The 14,806-nt window shown below is 39.6% G+C and overlaps 3 protein-coding genes across 6 annotated transcripts; 2 read left to right on the top strand and 1 right to left on the bottom strand.

The window, feature by feature from the left end:
- Positions 1-656: 656 nt before the first annotated feature.
- Positions 657-1,357, top strand: LOC140802125 (uncharacterized). The gene is made up of 2 exons (XM_073157561.1): positions 657-1,106; positions 1,202-1,357. Exons 1-2 carry the CDS (start codon positions 657-659, stop codon positions 1,355-1,357), a joined length of 606 nt encoding a protein of 201 aa, XP_073013662.1.
- Positions 1,358-2,739: 1,382 nt separating this feature from the next.
- Positions 2,740-14,123, bottom strand: LOC140801764 (retinoblastoma-related protein-like). 4 transcript variants are annotated; one of them, XR_012111509.1, is made up of 21 exons: positions 13,635-14,123; positions 13,455-13,550; positions 13,242-13,375; positions 13,065-13,161; positions 12,932-12,978; positions 10,854-11,046; positions 10,647-10,713; positions 10,364-10,543; positions 10,087-10,280; positions 9,125-9,995; positions 7,938-8,094; positions 7,770-7,839; positions 7,511-7,687; positions 7,312-7,431; positions 7,113-7,239; positions 6,907-7,019; positions 5,116-5,231; positions 4,847-5,023; positions 4,661-4,761; positions 4,388-4,516; positions 2,740-4,293 (listed from the first exon to the last, which is right to left on the bottom strand). XR_012111509.1 is itself a non-coding variant. In XM_073157040.1 (19 exons), the coding sequence occupies exons 1-18, from the start codon at positions 13,734-13,736 to the stop codon at positions 4,870-4,872; spliced, it is 3,015 nt and encodes a 1,004-aa protein (XP_073013141.1). In that variant the 5' UTR covers positions 13,737-14,123; the 3' UTR covers positions 4,610-4,761; positions 4,847-4,869. The 4 variants fall into 4 exon arrangements, 2 of the variants coding, with proteins under 2 accessions (XP_073013141.1, XP_073013140.1); XR_012111510.1 differs by having other exon boundaries at positions 4,388-4,462; XM_073157040.1 differs by lacking the exons at positions 2,740-4,293; positions 4,388-4,516 and having other exon boundaries at positions 4,610-4,761.
- On the top strand, positions 2,973-4,638 carry LOC140801765 (uncharacterized). Its single transcript, XM_073157041.1, has one exon. It carries the CDS (start codon positions 2,973-2,975, stop codon positions 4,302-4,304), a length of 1,332 nt encoding a protein of 443 aa, XP_073013142.1. The 3' UTR covers positions 4,305-4,638.
- Positions 14,124-14,806: the final 683 nt, after the last annotated feature.

Raw genomic sequence — 14,806 nt, 5'->3', positions numbered from 1 at the left:
CTTTAAATTTATTTTAATTTGGTCTCTTAGTTATCTCAGTATGAGAAATTTTAAGTTACAAAAAAAAAATTGCCAATTGAGAGCAGTAGGATGAGTTATGAGCACATCAATTGTTCATATCTAACCGTTTTGATCATATTCAAAAAAAAAAAAAAAAATATATATATATATATATATATAAGGGTAGTAAATTTTATTGAGCTAATCAGTGACTTATTTATTTGGTGGTAGATATGATTAATAGATAATCTTTATAAATATATATATATATAAGGAGAAATTATATATTTTTTTACTAATTTTGAAAAGATATAAGTCGACTTAGAAAGAGTGGCCGTGTGGACTGATGGACATAGTATATGCATGAGGATTGAGGATCGACTGACAAATAGGTAGTTTGACGGTTGGTCCACGTGGCCCTCCCCTTCCCACTAGTCCAAATCATTGGGTTGACCACTCGCGGGCTCCAGTATCTTCGGGGCAATTCCGTCATTTCAACATTGAAACAAGGGCAATATCGTAGTTAAAGTGAAGAAAAATGATCATCTCCTCCTCCCTATATAAACCCCACCTCACCATGCATCTTCTACCAACCAAAACCAATTCGTTCGATTAAAGAAACATAGAATCAAAGAGGGAGAGAGAGAGAAAGAGAAATGGACTTCTCCTACTTCTTCTCCTCCTCTTCGTCTTCCTCCTCCTCTCCTGCTCCGCCGCAGGAGAAGAAGTCGAGCAGCAGGCGCCGACAGCAAAACGACAACAGCAGCAGCACCAACAACAACGGCGGCGCAAGGTACTTGGGGGTTCGTCGGCGGCCGTGGGGCCGGTACGCGGCGGAGATCCGCGACCCGGCGACGAAGGAGCGGCACTGGCTGGGGACGTTCGACACGGCGGAGGAGGCGGCGGTGGCGTACGACCGCGCCGCACGCACGCTCCGCGGGGCCCGCGCCCGGACCAACTTTGCGTACCCTGACCTCCCCCCCGGCTCCTCCGTCACCCCCTACCTCTCCCCCGATCTCCTCCCACTCTACTCCTCACCAACCCCGGTAACCCTGCCGCCTTTGGCACCGCCGACCCCTATGGCGGTGGAGGCGGAGGAGGTGGAGGTCGCCGCCGGGTCGGGGGCGGAGACGATGGATGCGGGTCAGGAAGAGGAGGGGATGGTGTGGTGTGACGCGGAGGAGTTTAACGGGTGTGGTAGGGGGCGGCGGGGGAGGTGGCGGGAATGTGGTTCGAGGAGGGGTACGTGCATAGCCCGCTCTTTGGGCCGATGCCCGCGGCGGACGATACCGCGGCAAACGATGGATTCCAGCTCGGTGGATCATCTTATTCTTCGTCCTCGTCCTACTTCTTTTGATCTCCAGAGCGTGGATTAAACTATCTTTTCTCGGTCGTCCTTCGCAGCTTCGTGTGTGGACTGTGGATGCATGTGTGCAGTTCCGATTTGGGTCTTGCTTTCTTTCCTTCTTCTTCTTCTTCTTCTTCTTCTTCTTCCCTTTCTTTTTGGGGATGGTTTCGTTGGGTTTTGTGTATGAAATTTGGATATAATTTATAAAAGAGTCGGCAATGATTTGGCTGGCGCTAAAGAAAAAAGGATCGGCAATGACTTGCTGCCACACGTCTCTCACTAAGCAGTATATAAAAGAATCGTACTGCTCTAAATATGGGCTCCGGAATTCGGCCCACTATATCTTAAGCTGAAGCCCGAGCAATTTTTCTCATGCCAGTTAATCTCAGTGGGCCTTTATGATGAGTTTGGCATTTCGGCCTGCAAGAACAAGCCTGGCTCGAGTTAGCTTTTGGACCGACTACCGGGTTCAAACTACCAAGCTCGAACACCCGACTGACCCCAAAAAAACAACTAGAATAACTCTCCCATAAAAATGAGCCAAATCTGTGCACTAGATATAATTCGTTCTTACAAATATTTAAATCTCTAACCTTTTATTTGAGGAGATAATACACTCAATTACTTGCGCTAATAGTTAGACTTATAATAATTAAGTAGGGCTGAAATGAAAGGGATCTGAACTAATCAAGTAATAATAGGCGTTTTACGACTCTTACCTGGCCCGAAAGGAACTACTATTCTCTATTTACTCAATTTTTACATACCTATTATAAAGAGTCGAAAGAGTAATTGAGCATTTTTCCAGCCGTCGTGGGCAATGTAATTCTTGTCAACTTCTTATACTTAACTTTTACTCGGCATGTTAAAATGTAAGAAAGAACAAAGCTTTTTGGAAGAATCCAGTTGTAGAGGAGAAACACAAGGAACAAAAGTACTCCACCCCGAACAACGGAACCATCTTTCCTTTACGGCTGGTTTGGAGAACAGCGAGGCAAAGGGGACGAACCCAAGATGCCAAGCCTTTAATTCATGAGAAATAAGAAAAAAAAAAGATGCTAACCCTTTTCACCAACCGGAGGGGTTACAGAAAGGACAGCCTTCTTTGCATCTACCTGCTGTAAGCAAAGTCTAAAGTCCTTCTGAGTGAGCACGAAGGCTTCGAACGCCTCACGATTAACCACCACAATAAGCCGCAACCATGATACTCGTATGAAGTTGAAACCCAAAAGAACTTTGTTACCACTATGCTGATGATAACTGGTCAAATGCATACCGCTTTATATATTCTAAATTATATATATATATATATATATATATATATATATATATATATATATATATATATACTGAAGACATGCATGCATTGATGTAGGAGAAATGTTCTAAGATTTGATACCAATCTTTCTTTAGCTCTGAGGCCGTGTAGGTCCCTTTCCCCGATCTCTTCTTGGAATCGGATCCCTTGCCTTAAACTTTTTCCTAATTTTGTTTCAGAGCTCGTCCAGGTCAGACTCAACATTCCCGCGCTCCTACAAATAGAGAGTGGGAAACATCCCATCTCGACCATCTCCCTTCTTTTTTCCTAGTAGAGTTCCTATCTATCCCCTAAGCCTCCGTTCCTATGGAAAACCAACCCACAACTGGACGCACCTGGTTCCGGCTGACCTCGCTGGGCCGAGGTGACATCCAACCCCAAACCACCCAGCCGGCTCAAGCAGCTCTGGCCGCCCTGCCCACGTTCCCTAGGTCAAGATTGCCTGTTCCGACAACTCAACCACCAGTACAGCCACTTCCAGCACCGCAGCCGCAACCCCAGCCACCGGCAACACCACCACCACAACCGCAGCCACCAAGAACACCGACACCACCACAACCGCAGCCACAAAGAACACCGACACCACCACAGTCGCAGTCACAGCTACCAAGAACACCAACACCACCACAGTTGCAGCCGCAGCTGCAGCCACCGAGATCACCACCACCACCACAGCCGCAAGTGCAGACACCAAAAGCACCAACACCGCAGCCAACAACGACACTATCACTGCCATCACCACAGCCACTATCACCGATCAAGACACCAGGATCTCTGAAGTCCCTGACGCAACAGGAACCAACCGCAACTGAATCTGCTGCGGTTGTGGAGGCTCAACGACAGCCCGCCCGCCCAATTTCTCTGCTTCCACAATCTGTATTGGCTCCGGCACCAAGAGCGGCATCCCGGACCCCTACTCCACCCCAATCTCCCAAAGTGATCAAGACTCCACCCCAATCTCCCAAAGTGATCAAGACTTTCTCCCCTACGCCACCACAGTCCCCGAGGACTAACCGGTCGTTGCCACCTGCTGCTCTGAATGTGAACCCAGAACCGGAGCCCAAGTCCATGCAGATGCCGGCAGCTGAATTGAAGAGTATCAAGACGGCATCCAACAGCAGCAGAATTCCTCGCAGCAGTGTACCCTTAAATCCCATAACAGAGACTACGGTGATAGATCATCCTCCACCACAGGAAGAGAGAAAAGCACTTGACACGAGAAGCACTCCTCCTTCCTCAAAGGAAGATAAAAGCACTGTAACACAAACTAGCAAAAAGGTCGAGAGAGAGATTAGTATCATCAATATAGCAGGAGAAAATATGGGGGCATACATGGAGGTGGGTTACGGCAAACCCAGCCAGAAACAGCAGAACGGCCAAGGCAGCCTCCCAGCAGTTGTTCAGGCAAGTAATCCTAGGACTCTCGTTGAAAAAGCCAGTGGCAAGAAAGGAACCAAAGCAGCAGCTGAAGAGAATGCAAAGCCCATGGCCTCTCTTGTGAACAGCAATGTGCAGTGCCTCAACAACTCGCTGCTCTTCAACAGCTCCTGCACCCAGCAAAGCCCTGGAGTGCATATGACCCTCAGCCGCCGCAAGCCCAAGAGCAGCAACACCACCGCCAATTCATCTTCAGCATGAGACGCCCAGTACAAACACCAGTCATTGAATATATTATCTATATCACAAAGAACATAATAAACAGAGCAGAGAAAGCATGGTACCTTTGGTCCCTAGCCACCCATGCTCCCTCTGCCTCATTATCTCTCCATTTCCATAGTCTCGGCCAGAGATATTTTCTGTGAGTTCATGCATCATGACTGCCTCTTCTTAATAAATAGTAATGTTTGAGTCTACATTTCCAAGAAAATACAGAAGGAATGATGATGTGTATCATATATTGTAAACTCTTGCACAATCATAACAAAAAGCAGTTTCTAATGATATGTAGTAGATGAAAAGAACATTTTATTAAGGTTAAATTGTCAGCAGCTTACATTTATCTCGAGCTTAAATTACATTCAGCAATCACGGAATGACGGGCAGCAGAATTGGTTATTCTACAGCAAATGCTGCTCCCCATGAAATTCCTCACTTCCTAATTCATATACAATTTGAAGGTGAAAACTCTCTAACTTATTCAAAATAATACAAAGGTAAAGTGTGGACTTTAGGCTACATACAAAGGCAGTTGGTCCTTAGTTCTTTAGGGCTGAGGTTGCTCGTGCTTCATTGGGAGGTTAAAGGTGGCGGCAGCATCTGAAGAAGCAGAACTGCCATTTTGATAACCAAGACTACCAGCTACCACAGAATCACTCACGATGTCAAAGTTTATTCTGCCATTAGTTCTCCTACCAGTGCTGCAGATATTTAAAATGACATGGAAGAAATATCAGAATCCATTTACAAAATCAGTACTTCAAATGTACCATTGTTAATTCATCTGACATACAAATTCAGGCGGTTGTTTATGGCAGCCAGATCTTTGGATGGGCTTTGGTAAGCATGAGTGCTTTCCCCAATGCATGCATAATAACTCCTGGAGCTTGGCGAAAGCAGTGCATCCATCTGTTGAGATAAATGTTGAGAAACAGAACTTGCAGAGAAAGGGGAAAAGAAAAAAAGATTCCAAAAAGTTTGTTCTATGCAACACAGTTACAGCCTTTGTCATGACATAGGCTAGTGGAATATTTCCAGTGCATGCACGTTGTAGGACTCATGACTATAATATTATCCCTCCCTTAAACGGTTTAACCAAACCAATTAGACTTGCAAGCTCAAATTTGCAGAATGGCTCCAGATGGAACAAAAACATAATCACCACGTGCAAAGAAAATGGTGAGAAAATTGATGCGTCATAAATGACATGCATGTATGGCACGTTGTTCAGGTTTCTATTAAAACAATCAAAACACCTGAAAACAGGAATAAGGGTGGTAAACAGGAAGAATTTAAATATGTGTGTTTCAGATTGGAAACAAGCAACATTAGAACTACACCTAAAGAGTGTGCAAAGACTAATTTCTCATGATGTCCATTTATTTTCCATACATTGTACTACAGCCAGACTGCTTCACTGCTTTAAGAGGTTCTGCCAAATAAGAGAAACAACTTTGCAATAACAAAATTTGTTTTCTAAAAATAATCTGTTGAACCAAACAGCTCCTAAATCACTTCTGTAACTGAATTGTCCTGCTAGACCTTCTTGAAGCTCACAAATATAGATTTGACAAGGAAATTTTCTGTGTTAAGTCACTAATTACTCTAAAAATTTAAACCGCTAGAAAATGGTGATTTATATTATAACACTCCCTCTCACTTTTGAGCTTAAGATATATTAATAGGCTCAGAAAGTAAAGTTTGCTTAAAAAGAAGAAAGTTCTATATTTTAAACAACAGATAGGCCTGATAAGATTCGAAACCAAAATCAGGACATTTGCTCTAATACCATGATAACTCACAAACTATTCGAAAAGCTTAAGCTTTTATTACATAACAATAATTTTTATATTTTAAATTCTCATACTCTCTCTTACATTTAAGTACCTCTCTCTAACATCCTGGAAATCTGAGAACCGAACTAGTGCCTAATCAGAAAAGTCCTACTTTGGTCCATTGGGTTATTTTATGCTCAAATTTTTAGTGATTGCTGGTTTAGTTGATAAATAATGAAATTTAAATTATCCAGCGACAAATTTGTTACATGTATAAAGTCGGATAGCTAAACAATCACGCAAAAAGAGGGACACAAATGACCAATTATGATGGTACCCTATGATTCAGGCATATACCAAAGTTTTCAATAACAGCTTTTGAGTACTTATCTTACAAAATGACCGACTTGTAGTCTTGCAGCTTTTAGATTTTCCTTTCATTATGAAAAGTTGGCTAGTTCGTTTTTGTATTTCATGCAATATAGTATTGACACCTTATAAATCTTGTAACTTTGCCATTGTGGAATAAGAAATGAAATATACTAAGTCCTCATATATAGTTTCATTGATTCCCTACAATTCGCTCCACCTCTTATGCCAGATATATAGCAGTAACATTCCAGCTTATGTGACAGCAGCGTCCTAGTAAAAACTGTCAGAGATAACTGTATCCAGACCTAAGTTTAGCTAGATGGCTTACAATCTCGGAACCATAAGTATAACTGGATTATGGAAGAAAAATAATTGCTAGAAGAAAGATTACAAAAACCTACCAAATTGATATAATGAAGTATTAAGAATGGACGAACCTTTGATTGTCGCAAGGGAGATACATAAACATTATGAGCAGCAGAGACTTTCTTTGGGGACATATCGGGGAGATTTGAAAAAGGAGATACCTTAGGTGACCCTGGTATCTGACCTGTTTAGTACAAGAGACACAGGAGATACAGAATGAGCAGAAAAATCTTCAGGTGAAGAGAATGTTGGTGACTAGAAAAGCCTGAATACTTACTATCAGCATTATTCCTGTCCTCAGCGCGAACTCCAGCAGGGGCTAGCCCCACCAGCAAAGGCTTCACTGTCGGAATGAATATTTCATTGTAAAAGGTAATAATATCTACATGATCAACTCCAGTTCCCTGTTTATAATGATGGCTCTTCAGAAGCATGTATCAAAGTAGTATATCAAACCAATAAGACAAGAAAATTACCCCATTGCCATGTGCTGATAAACGGCTAACAAAAACACTTCGGAATACTTCCAGTTTACATTGTGGTTCCTTTCTATAATTGTTGACAATCTCCTTGAATGTCAGATTTAATATTGAAACCTAATAGAAAGAACATATTATATGAAATTAAGAAACCATGCACAACAAACAGCTTGCCTTGCAGATTATAGTACTATACCTTTGCAACACCATAGAGGCAGCATAGGATGAGTTGGTCAATATGCCGATTGAAGAAAAGAGCTGTTTGTTGATTGAGAATTAGTTGAAATATACTGTAGACACGCTCCAAGGTTTGTTGAGACTGCCGTAGCCTTTCACACAAGCTTCTGATCCTAATGGCAGCTAACTTCAAAATCTAGGAAGTACAACAATCAAAATGCAAAAAATTAGAAAGTCTTAAAAAAAGTACTTCTAGATTTTTTTTAAATAAATATTACCTTGCTGAAGAAGATTTTGATTCCAATCTCAGCGCAGGCCTCACCTCCTACAGGATTAGGCTGATTCGGACTGCAAAAAGAATCAAATGTAAAATTCATATGATAAATAAACGTGTGTATGCAAGAACCTTCAAGTTACTCAAATGTATACCAGGAATATGCTCAAACCTTGCAAATGTGGACTGAAGAGGCAGTAACATTGATTTGTGACTACTGATTGTTGAAAAATGTTCCCTTACTGGTGATGTGAAGGTATTATGTTCCACCAAGATACTCCTATATTCAGTGCATGTTCGCTTTGGTGATCGAGCATCACTATTCTGATCTATAAGAAAATGAAAACGATTTGATGGAATGAGTGAGTTGTACTGCAACAGTATGGCATAAATTATGTTGGAAGACATAATACAAATGTAAGGAATAAACAAAGAATATAAAACAAACATATCTGATATCAACATAATATGGTCTTGTTTCTGATAGTAAGTGACGCTTTGTAGGTGCTACCCCTAATTTTTAATCTGAATTATTTACCTACCAAGCTAGAAGGTTCCATAGCTTCCTTCTGGAGAAAGTTTCCAACCCCACAGATTCATAATCTCATGGATCTGACTATATTACACACCTATCACGACCCCAGCATCAGCCCAATCGATTTCCATAGTAAACATAAGAACTCACGATGTCACATGATATCATAAAAATGGATATGTTTCTTTGTATCCTCATTGCTACAAGTTAGCTTAACAGAAAGTAGAAAAAGAAGTATCTAGCAGATTTAATTGTCATATCATATAAAAGTTTTGAATCCAAAGGTGATCTTCTGTAGTCCAAAGCAATCCAGATAATTGCTTCCTTCCTGCTTTGTGGAGATAAGTTGTACCATAAAACTGAAAATCTGATACTAATTCTTCTAACATTGGATATTACTGAATCAAAATATGCCATTAACTGACTCAATCTATTTGTCCTCCTTAATAGCTGGATCATTAGAGCCCAAAACTCCATACAGGATAGCATGATCAGAAAAAAATAATGATCAAGGATATAGAATGGAATTTAAATAACAGTATATAGCTTATACTAAAGTCAATTTGGAGCTCCAAAGTTAAACAAAAACTGTGAAAACACCAAAAAGCAGTTGAAACAGTAACTCTGTTAGCACAACCTTAAAACGGAACAAGAAGCAAGTGAAATTCACAAAGATTATAAGCTCTCATGTAAAAATAATAAAATAATAAAAAGATCATCTAATAGCTTATTTAAAACCTGTCGTTCACAGATGAACTGTAGACTTCGATTTATGCAACAACAATGATAGAAACTTGGAAGCGTTTTTTAGAAGGAACAGTTACCTGGGGAAGCATCACGTTTTCTAGAAGGCACAAGCGGGAACCTTCCAATGGGAATATTACTGCGTACTGCTATTTCATCAAGCGACAGCATAGGTTCAGCTAATAGTCCCAGATGGTTTATTTCTTGAGCAAAAGCCGGCCTTGCTACAATCAAGGAGTTGTACAATGATGAACCTTTCTCCCATGCCATGCTCTCGAGAAGCTGCTCTTCCAAAGAATTTAAATGTCTTTTTAGCTCTCTTGGAAGAGTTCCTTCATGTCTGACAAAACTCTCAATAACCTTGCTCAAATCAAATGCAGTCAAACCAGTTGTCTCTAAGACTACAGGAAACATCATAATGACTGTCTTATGTGTAGCCAAAACAAGTTCAGCTGAACATGCAAGCATGCACCTGTGAAAACGTTCATTTGATAGTAATGAAGTTAGATTATTTCCATTTAGTAATTGTGATTCTGATTTGCAGATTGCCTCCAAAACCCTATAATACAACTTCAAGGCCTCCATTTTTCTCTCTTTTGCCCAAGTGGTATCAAATGAATTTGCATAATGAAGAGTTCCAGAAATGGATCGTTCACCAACAGATGAACTTGGAAAAATTGCTTCCAGTATTATGTTGGCTCTACGTGTTACATCACCTATCGTATTCTTGTCACACGATGAAAGAAAGTGCTCAAGCTCAGATGACGGTTTCTGCGACAGTGGAGATATGACATCACGAAGCCACTTTGCTGTTGTCATAGCGGTGCTCACTGGTGTCATTTGAACGATCTTATTAACAGAATTACCATTGGCAGGCGATGAAGGAGAATGAGGAAGGGTCAGCATGCTTGTCATTGTCCTAGTAGGTGATGCTAAAGTTTCAACTTTCCACTGCATATATTCAAAATATACCATAAATTGTTTGCAAAGGAAACATCATATTTAGTAAGGAATCCTCACTTGCATGATAACATGAACATACCCTAGTGCTGCACAGGCTAGTGGCACCCCCAGATGAGTTTTCTGTACCAAGTAAATTGTCCCAATCTTGAACAAACACCCGCTCATCTAGATCTTCTTGATTGCTGATTAAATCATCATAATGTTTCTCTAGAATAAGCACACTTGTTTGCAATGACTTCTCATCCAGCAGATCCTTAAAATATGTCAAGCCATCTGCCATAGTAATGAAGCCAAAATACTTAACAATATAGTAATTTAAAACAAGTAGGAAAAAAATGTCGAGCAGACTTCTAGACCTGTGTTTATCTGATCCAAATTTTCTGCATTGCATTCAGAAGCAGGAAAAGGTTTCTTATTCATAATATCCACTATCAGATTTTGAGCTTTTCCAATTATTCTCTTTAAGCGATCTTCGGAGGTATGGTGAGTGTGACACAAAGAAGCAACAACGTCAATGCCTTTCTCAGATCTTTTGACTGAATCACAGAAATAAACAATGTCACCAGATCTAGTGTGTTAGCAACATTTCCAAGGATGAAACGCAAAAATGAAAGAAAATATGAGCATAACAATAATTACCAAAGTGGGAAGAATCTTGAATAGTGAGATTCCGGAATATAGTGGGTACATGAATTATGAGTATGGCCTGCGAACATTTTACACACTCCATAGTTTAAGCATCAAACAATTTACTGATTGTCAACAGCATTATCATCATGTAAGACAGCAACAGATCATAAGTAAAAGATAAAAGCTAACAAAAAGAAGAGGAATAGAAAAACTAACCAAAATAGCCGCTAATCCATGAACACAGGATACCAGATCTTTAAATAGTTCCGGTAAATGATTGCGAAGTGCTAAGAAGAGCAGCCATCCAAAATAATGAAATTCGGAAATTCCTCTCCCACGACTAGAAAGAGCAGCCTGGTGGTCAATGTTTGTTCTTGAAAATAACTCTCTGAATGCTTTATCATAGAATCTGGTATCATTGTACCAAATTAATGTTCAAAAAACATAAAAATTAAAAACATGAATGTGCATTTATAAAATTAGCAATTGAAAAGAGAAAGTATGTACTATAAGGGAAGAATAGTTAGTTGGCAAAATTAAAGGACATTTAACGAAATGTTACTACAAATGCTAAGCTCGCCAGAACAAAAAAAAAATGCGCCAAGTGCCTAGGAAGAGCATATTAACTCTATATGGTTATTATGTTCCTGTATTTGGACTCACCTTCTACAAGTAAACTTTGAGCGCGAGAAAAGATTAGATATACATATAATATGCTTTTCATTCTTTGCCTTTTCTTTCAAAATCGAAACAACCCCAAAGTTTATACATCTTAGCTTCTTATAGCTCTATATGACTGATGATTGCCAATGTAGCTTCTGCTCTATTTTGATTTCAGAGAACAAAAAATCCCATAGCCCCATGTTTGGTTATTAAGCTCGCTTTGCAGTTCCTTTCTCCAGTTAAACAATAATTATGACATAACCACAATGCACATCTTCATCCCTAGACATGCACATGGGCAACTTGCCTATTTTATAGCTAACTTGAAGGGTGAAATGTCTGGTTTTAAAAAAAGCCATTTTGAAAACCTTGATTGAAAATGAGATATGACAAGAATAAGAATCAGCATGTTGACCTATCATTTCAACATAATACATATAGCTGAAAACAACTTCCTATTATAGTACTATTAGAAAGTTGTCAACTTACCAACATGGCATGCTGACAGTTCAAATAGAAAAGACAAAAAACCTAGACAAGCATTTAAAAATAATCTTGCCAGCTATAGGCTGCCAAAATGCATGACTATATAACAACAATGAAGAGAAAGACCTCTCTCTTCACTATTATTCTGCAGTAGTAATTATGGGTATAAAAAATTGTTAAATTTTAATCAAAATTCATCATGATTTTAAGTGAGTTTTGTTTTAGTTTTTAAACTTACATGTAACTAATTTTATTTTCTCATTTTTCTATTATTTTTCTAAGTTTTTAGAAAATGTTCTGCATGTGTACGTAATTAAAAATAATTTGATCTAATACAAGCAACCGATATAACTGATACAGCCGATACACATCATTTTTTCTAATGGCCGATCATGATGCTAATACCGAGTTTCATAATCTTAATTTTACTAGATATATGCAAACTAAATATATATATTGAAAAGTTCTTTGGGATAAAAGACTATAAAAAATATAGTAGAGGTGTGCCAGTGCGTGCCACTAACACGCAAGGGCATGCCGAGCAGGCACATCTAGTGCCGACCAGGTATTGACATGAAATCCTTATTTTTTTCCTTCTTTTGAGTGAGATATAAAAGATGAAAAATAGTTTCATGGTGTGAGGTGGATGGCGGGAGCTTGTGGTGGGTGCATGACCAGGTATTGACATGAAATCCTTATTTTTTCCTTCTTTTGAGTGAGATATAAAAGATGAAAAATAGTTTCATGGTGTGAGGTGGATGGCGGGAGCTTGTGGTGGGTGCATGATTCCAAGGCAGGTCTCACAGAAAAACTTACAGATAAATTCTTCCTAAGCTATCTAGTCAATATATAATCAAGTAAAAAAGAACATAATTTGACAAATTATCAACATTCAACACACGATAGATATAATCAATATATTGTGTAAAATTTGGAAACATTTGCAAATTTTAGCAAATGTTGTAGCAATATCTTGATCTCTCCAGGTTAATTGTGTGTAAAGTGAAGACTGAACGACTTTCGTGTTAACACAGGGTTTCTAAAATCATTCCTTCAGATAATATAAAAAAACATAGCTGATGTAATTAAAAATAATCAAGATAGCAGAAACTAATTTGCAAAATGAACGTAAGCCAGAGGTTTACTTGCTTGCATCAGTTAACAGCTTAACCATATTTTCTGATTGCTTCAGCTGAAAATTTTAAAAACATAAGCAGGAGTTAGATGAACAGAAATTTAGTCTTTAGCAATTAAATTCAAGTCCCAAACATAATTTACCTGGACCCTTTCTTCCCAATCAACTCCATATAGACCACCTAAAATATGACCAACCTTGAAAGAAAATTGCAGTGCCTCTTTGAAAAAATCATCAACTCTACAAAACAAAATACATCATGCAACAGATCAAAAGTACGCAGCAGAACTGAAATTAAAAGCAAGAAAACTAGCACCTACTTCAGCTTAGCGCCTCTCAATATCTGGAACAGTCCAATCTTTCCTCCTTTTCTCTCCTCCTTTACCTGCCCCTTGCTCAGTTTCATTTCACAGTACAGAACAAAGGCGAAACAGTACTTTTCGAGCTCCTCCCGCTAAAAGATTCAAACTTTAGAACAATTACGATCAAAGCAAACAAAACGAACAAAAGAAATCAGGAAATCCTAAATTTACCGGTCTGGTTCCAAATGATGATGCCAAGACAATATTCTTGATATCTTTTAGCAGAGACATTGCCTCCTTTTTGGCATCCTCATCAACAGCCAATCCCTTCAGCGCAACCAAATCACAATCCCAATCACAAACAGAACAGCGAACAGAGAAAAGAATATGAGAGAGAGAGAGAGAGAGAACCTCGCATAGATTGGCGAATCGCCTCTCAACAGCATCAACGTCCTCAGTATTCGAAGACATCGAAGGCTTCGAAGCCTCCGAATCCACCGAACCCGAACTCATCGACACAAGGAGAGGCTCACCTGAACCCTAGCAGATCTACCATCACCAATACCTCAGGATATCCATCCAGATCGGAGAACAGAAGGAGAAACTACGAACAAGATCCCGCACAAAAGAATCGACAGATCTCGGGGGAAATCGCGATATTGCTCTCGCTGCACCCAACCCGAGGCCGGCTAACAACCAGCGGACCCCAGAAAAGGCGGATCAGACTGCGAATTCGGCTTCGGAGACGAGGATTCGAATCCCGCAGTGATTAGGGTTTTCCAAGATCGGTAGAAGAAATCCGAAAACCCTACCTTTCCCTCTCTTTTTTTCTCTTTCTACTTCTTTTGTTTTTTTTTAACCCCATTTCCCTCCTGTCCCTTTTCTTTTTATCTCCGAGTTGTTTTCTGACGGAAGAAACCTTCTCCGGTTTAGCGCGGGAAAGGAGGACGTGTGCGGCTTTCGCACGACGTCTAGCCTAATGAGAAGCCGTCACGTGTGACGAGGCACGAGTTTTACCGCCAACTTAATTTATATATTTACATCGGACGCGGTTAAAATATCAAGGTTCGGAGTAGGCGCCACGTCATGCGCGGGGATTAATCGAGACGAGTTGCTTCCCAATTTGGGCTTCGGACTCGAGCCAGAGATCGGATGTTTGAATTTTAATACTTTATTAAGTATTAAACCAACTTAAGTTGTTCGAAAATTTTCTCAAATACACTCTACTCTACGAATATTTTTCATTCAACCTTTACGTTTTATTTTATAATATCTTTAAAATATAACATAAACTCGGGTTTGACCTTAAAATCTAGTTTATTTACTTTTTAATATATATTTTAAAATTTATAATTAATTAAATTCATCTATATAATAACTGTTTTGTTAAGGAAACTAACGGCAAAAGGGGCAATGCAGGGTTCGTAAAATACATACAGTAGGATGTGAGTGGAAATTAACGCAAAAGATGGGGTGTTGTTGGTAAATTTACTACTGAATTTAATATTTATAATTTTCTAGGGAAAAAAAATTACATATAATTTGAGTTGGATTAGCCCAAGCAAAATAGTGGGCTTTGGGAT

This window comes from Typha latifolia, chromosome 15 (assembly GCF_019914945.1).
Source record: "Typha latifolia isolate L0001 chromosome 15, TyphaL0001v2, whole genome shotgun sequence".
NCBI classification, from domain to species: Eukaryota; Viridiplantae; Streptophyta; class Magnoliopsida; order Poales; family Typhaceae; genus Typha; species Typha latifolia.
Note: the sequence above shows the minus strand (reverse complement) of the source record. Positions and strands in the feature narration are given on the sequence as shown.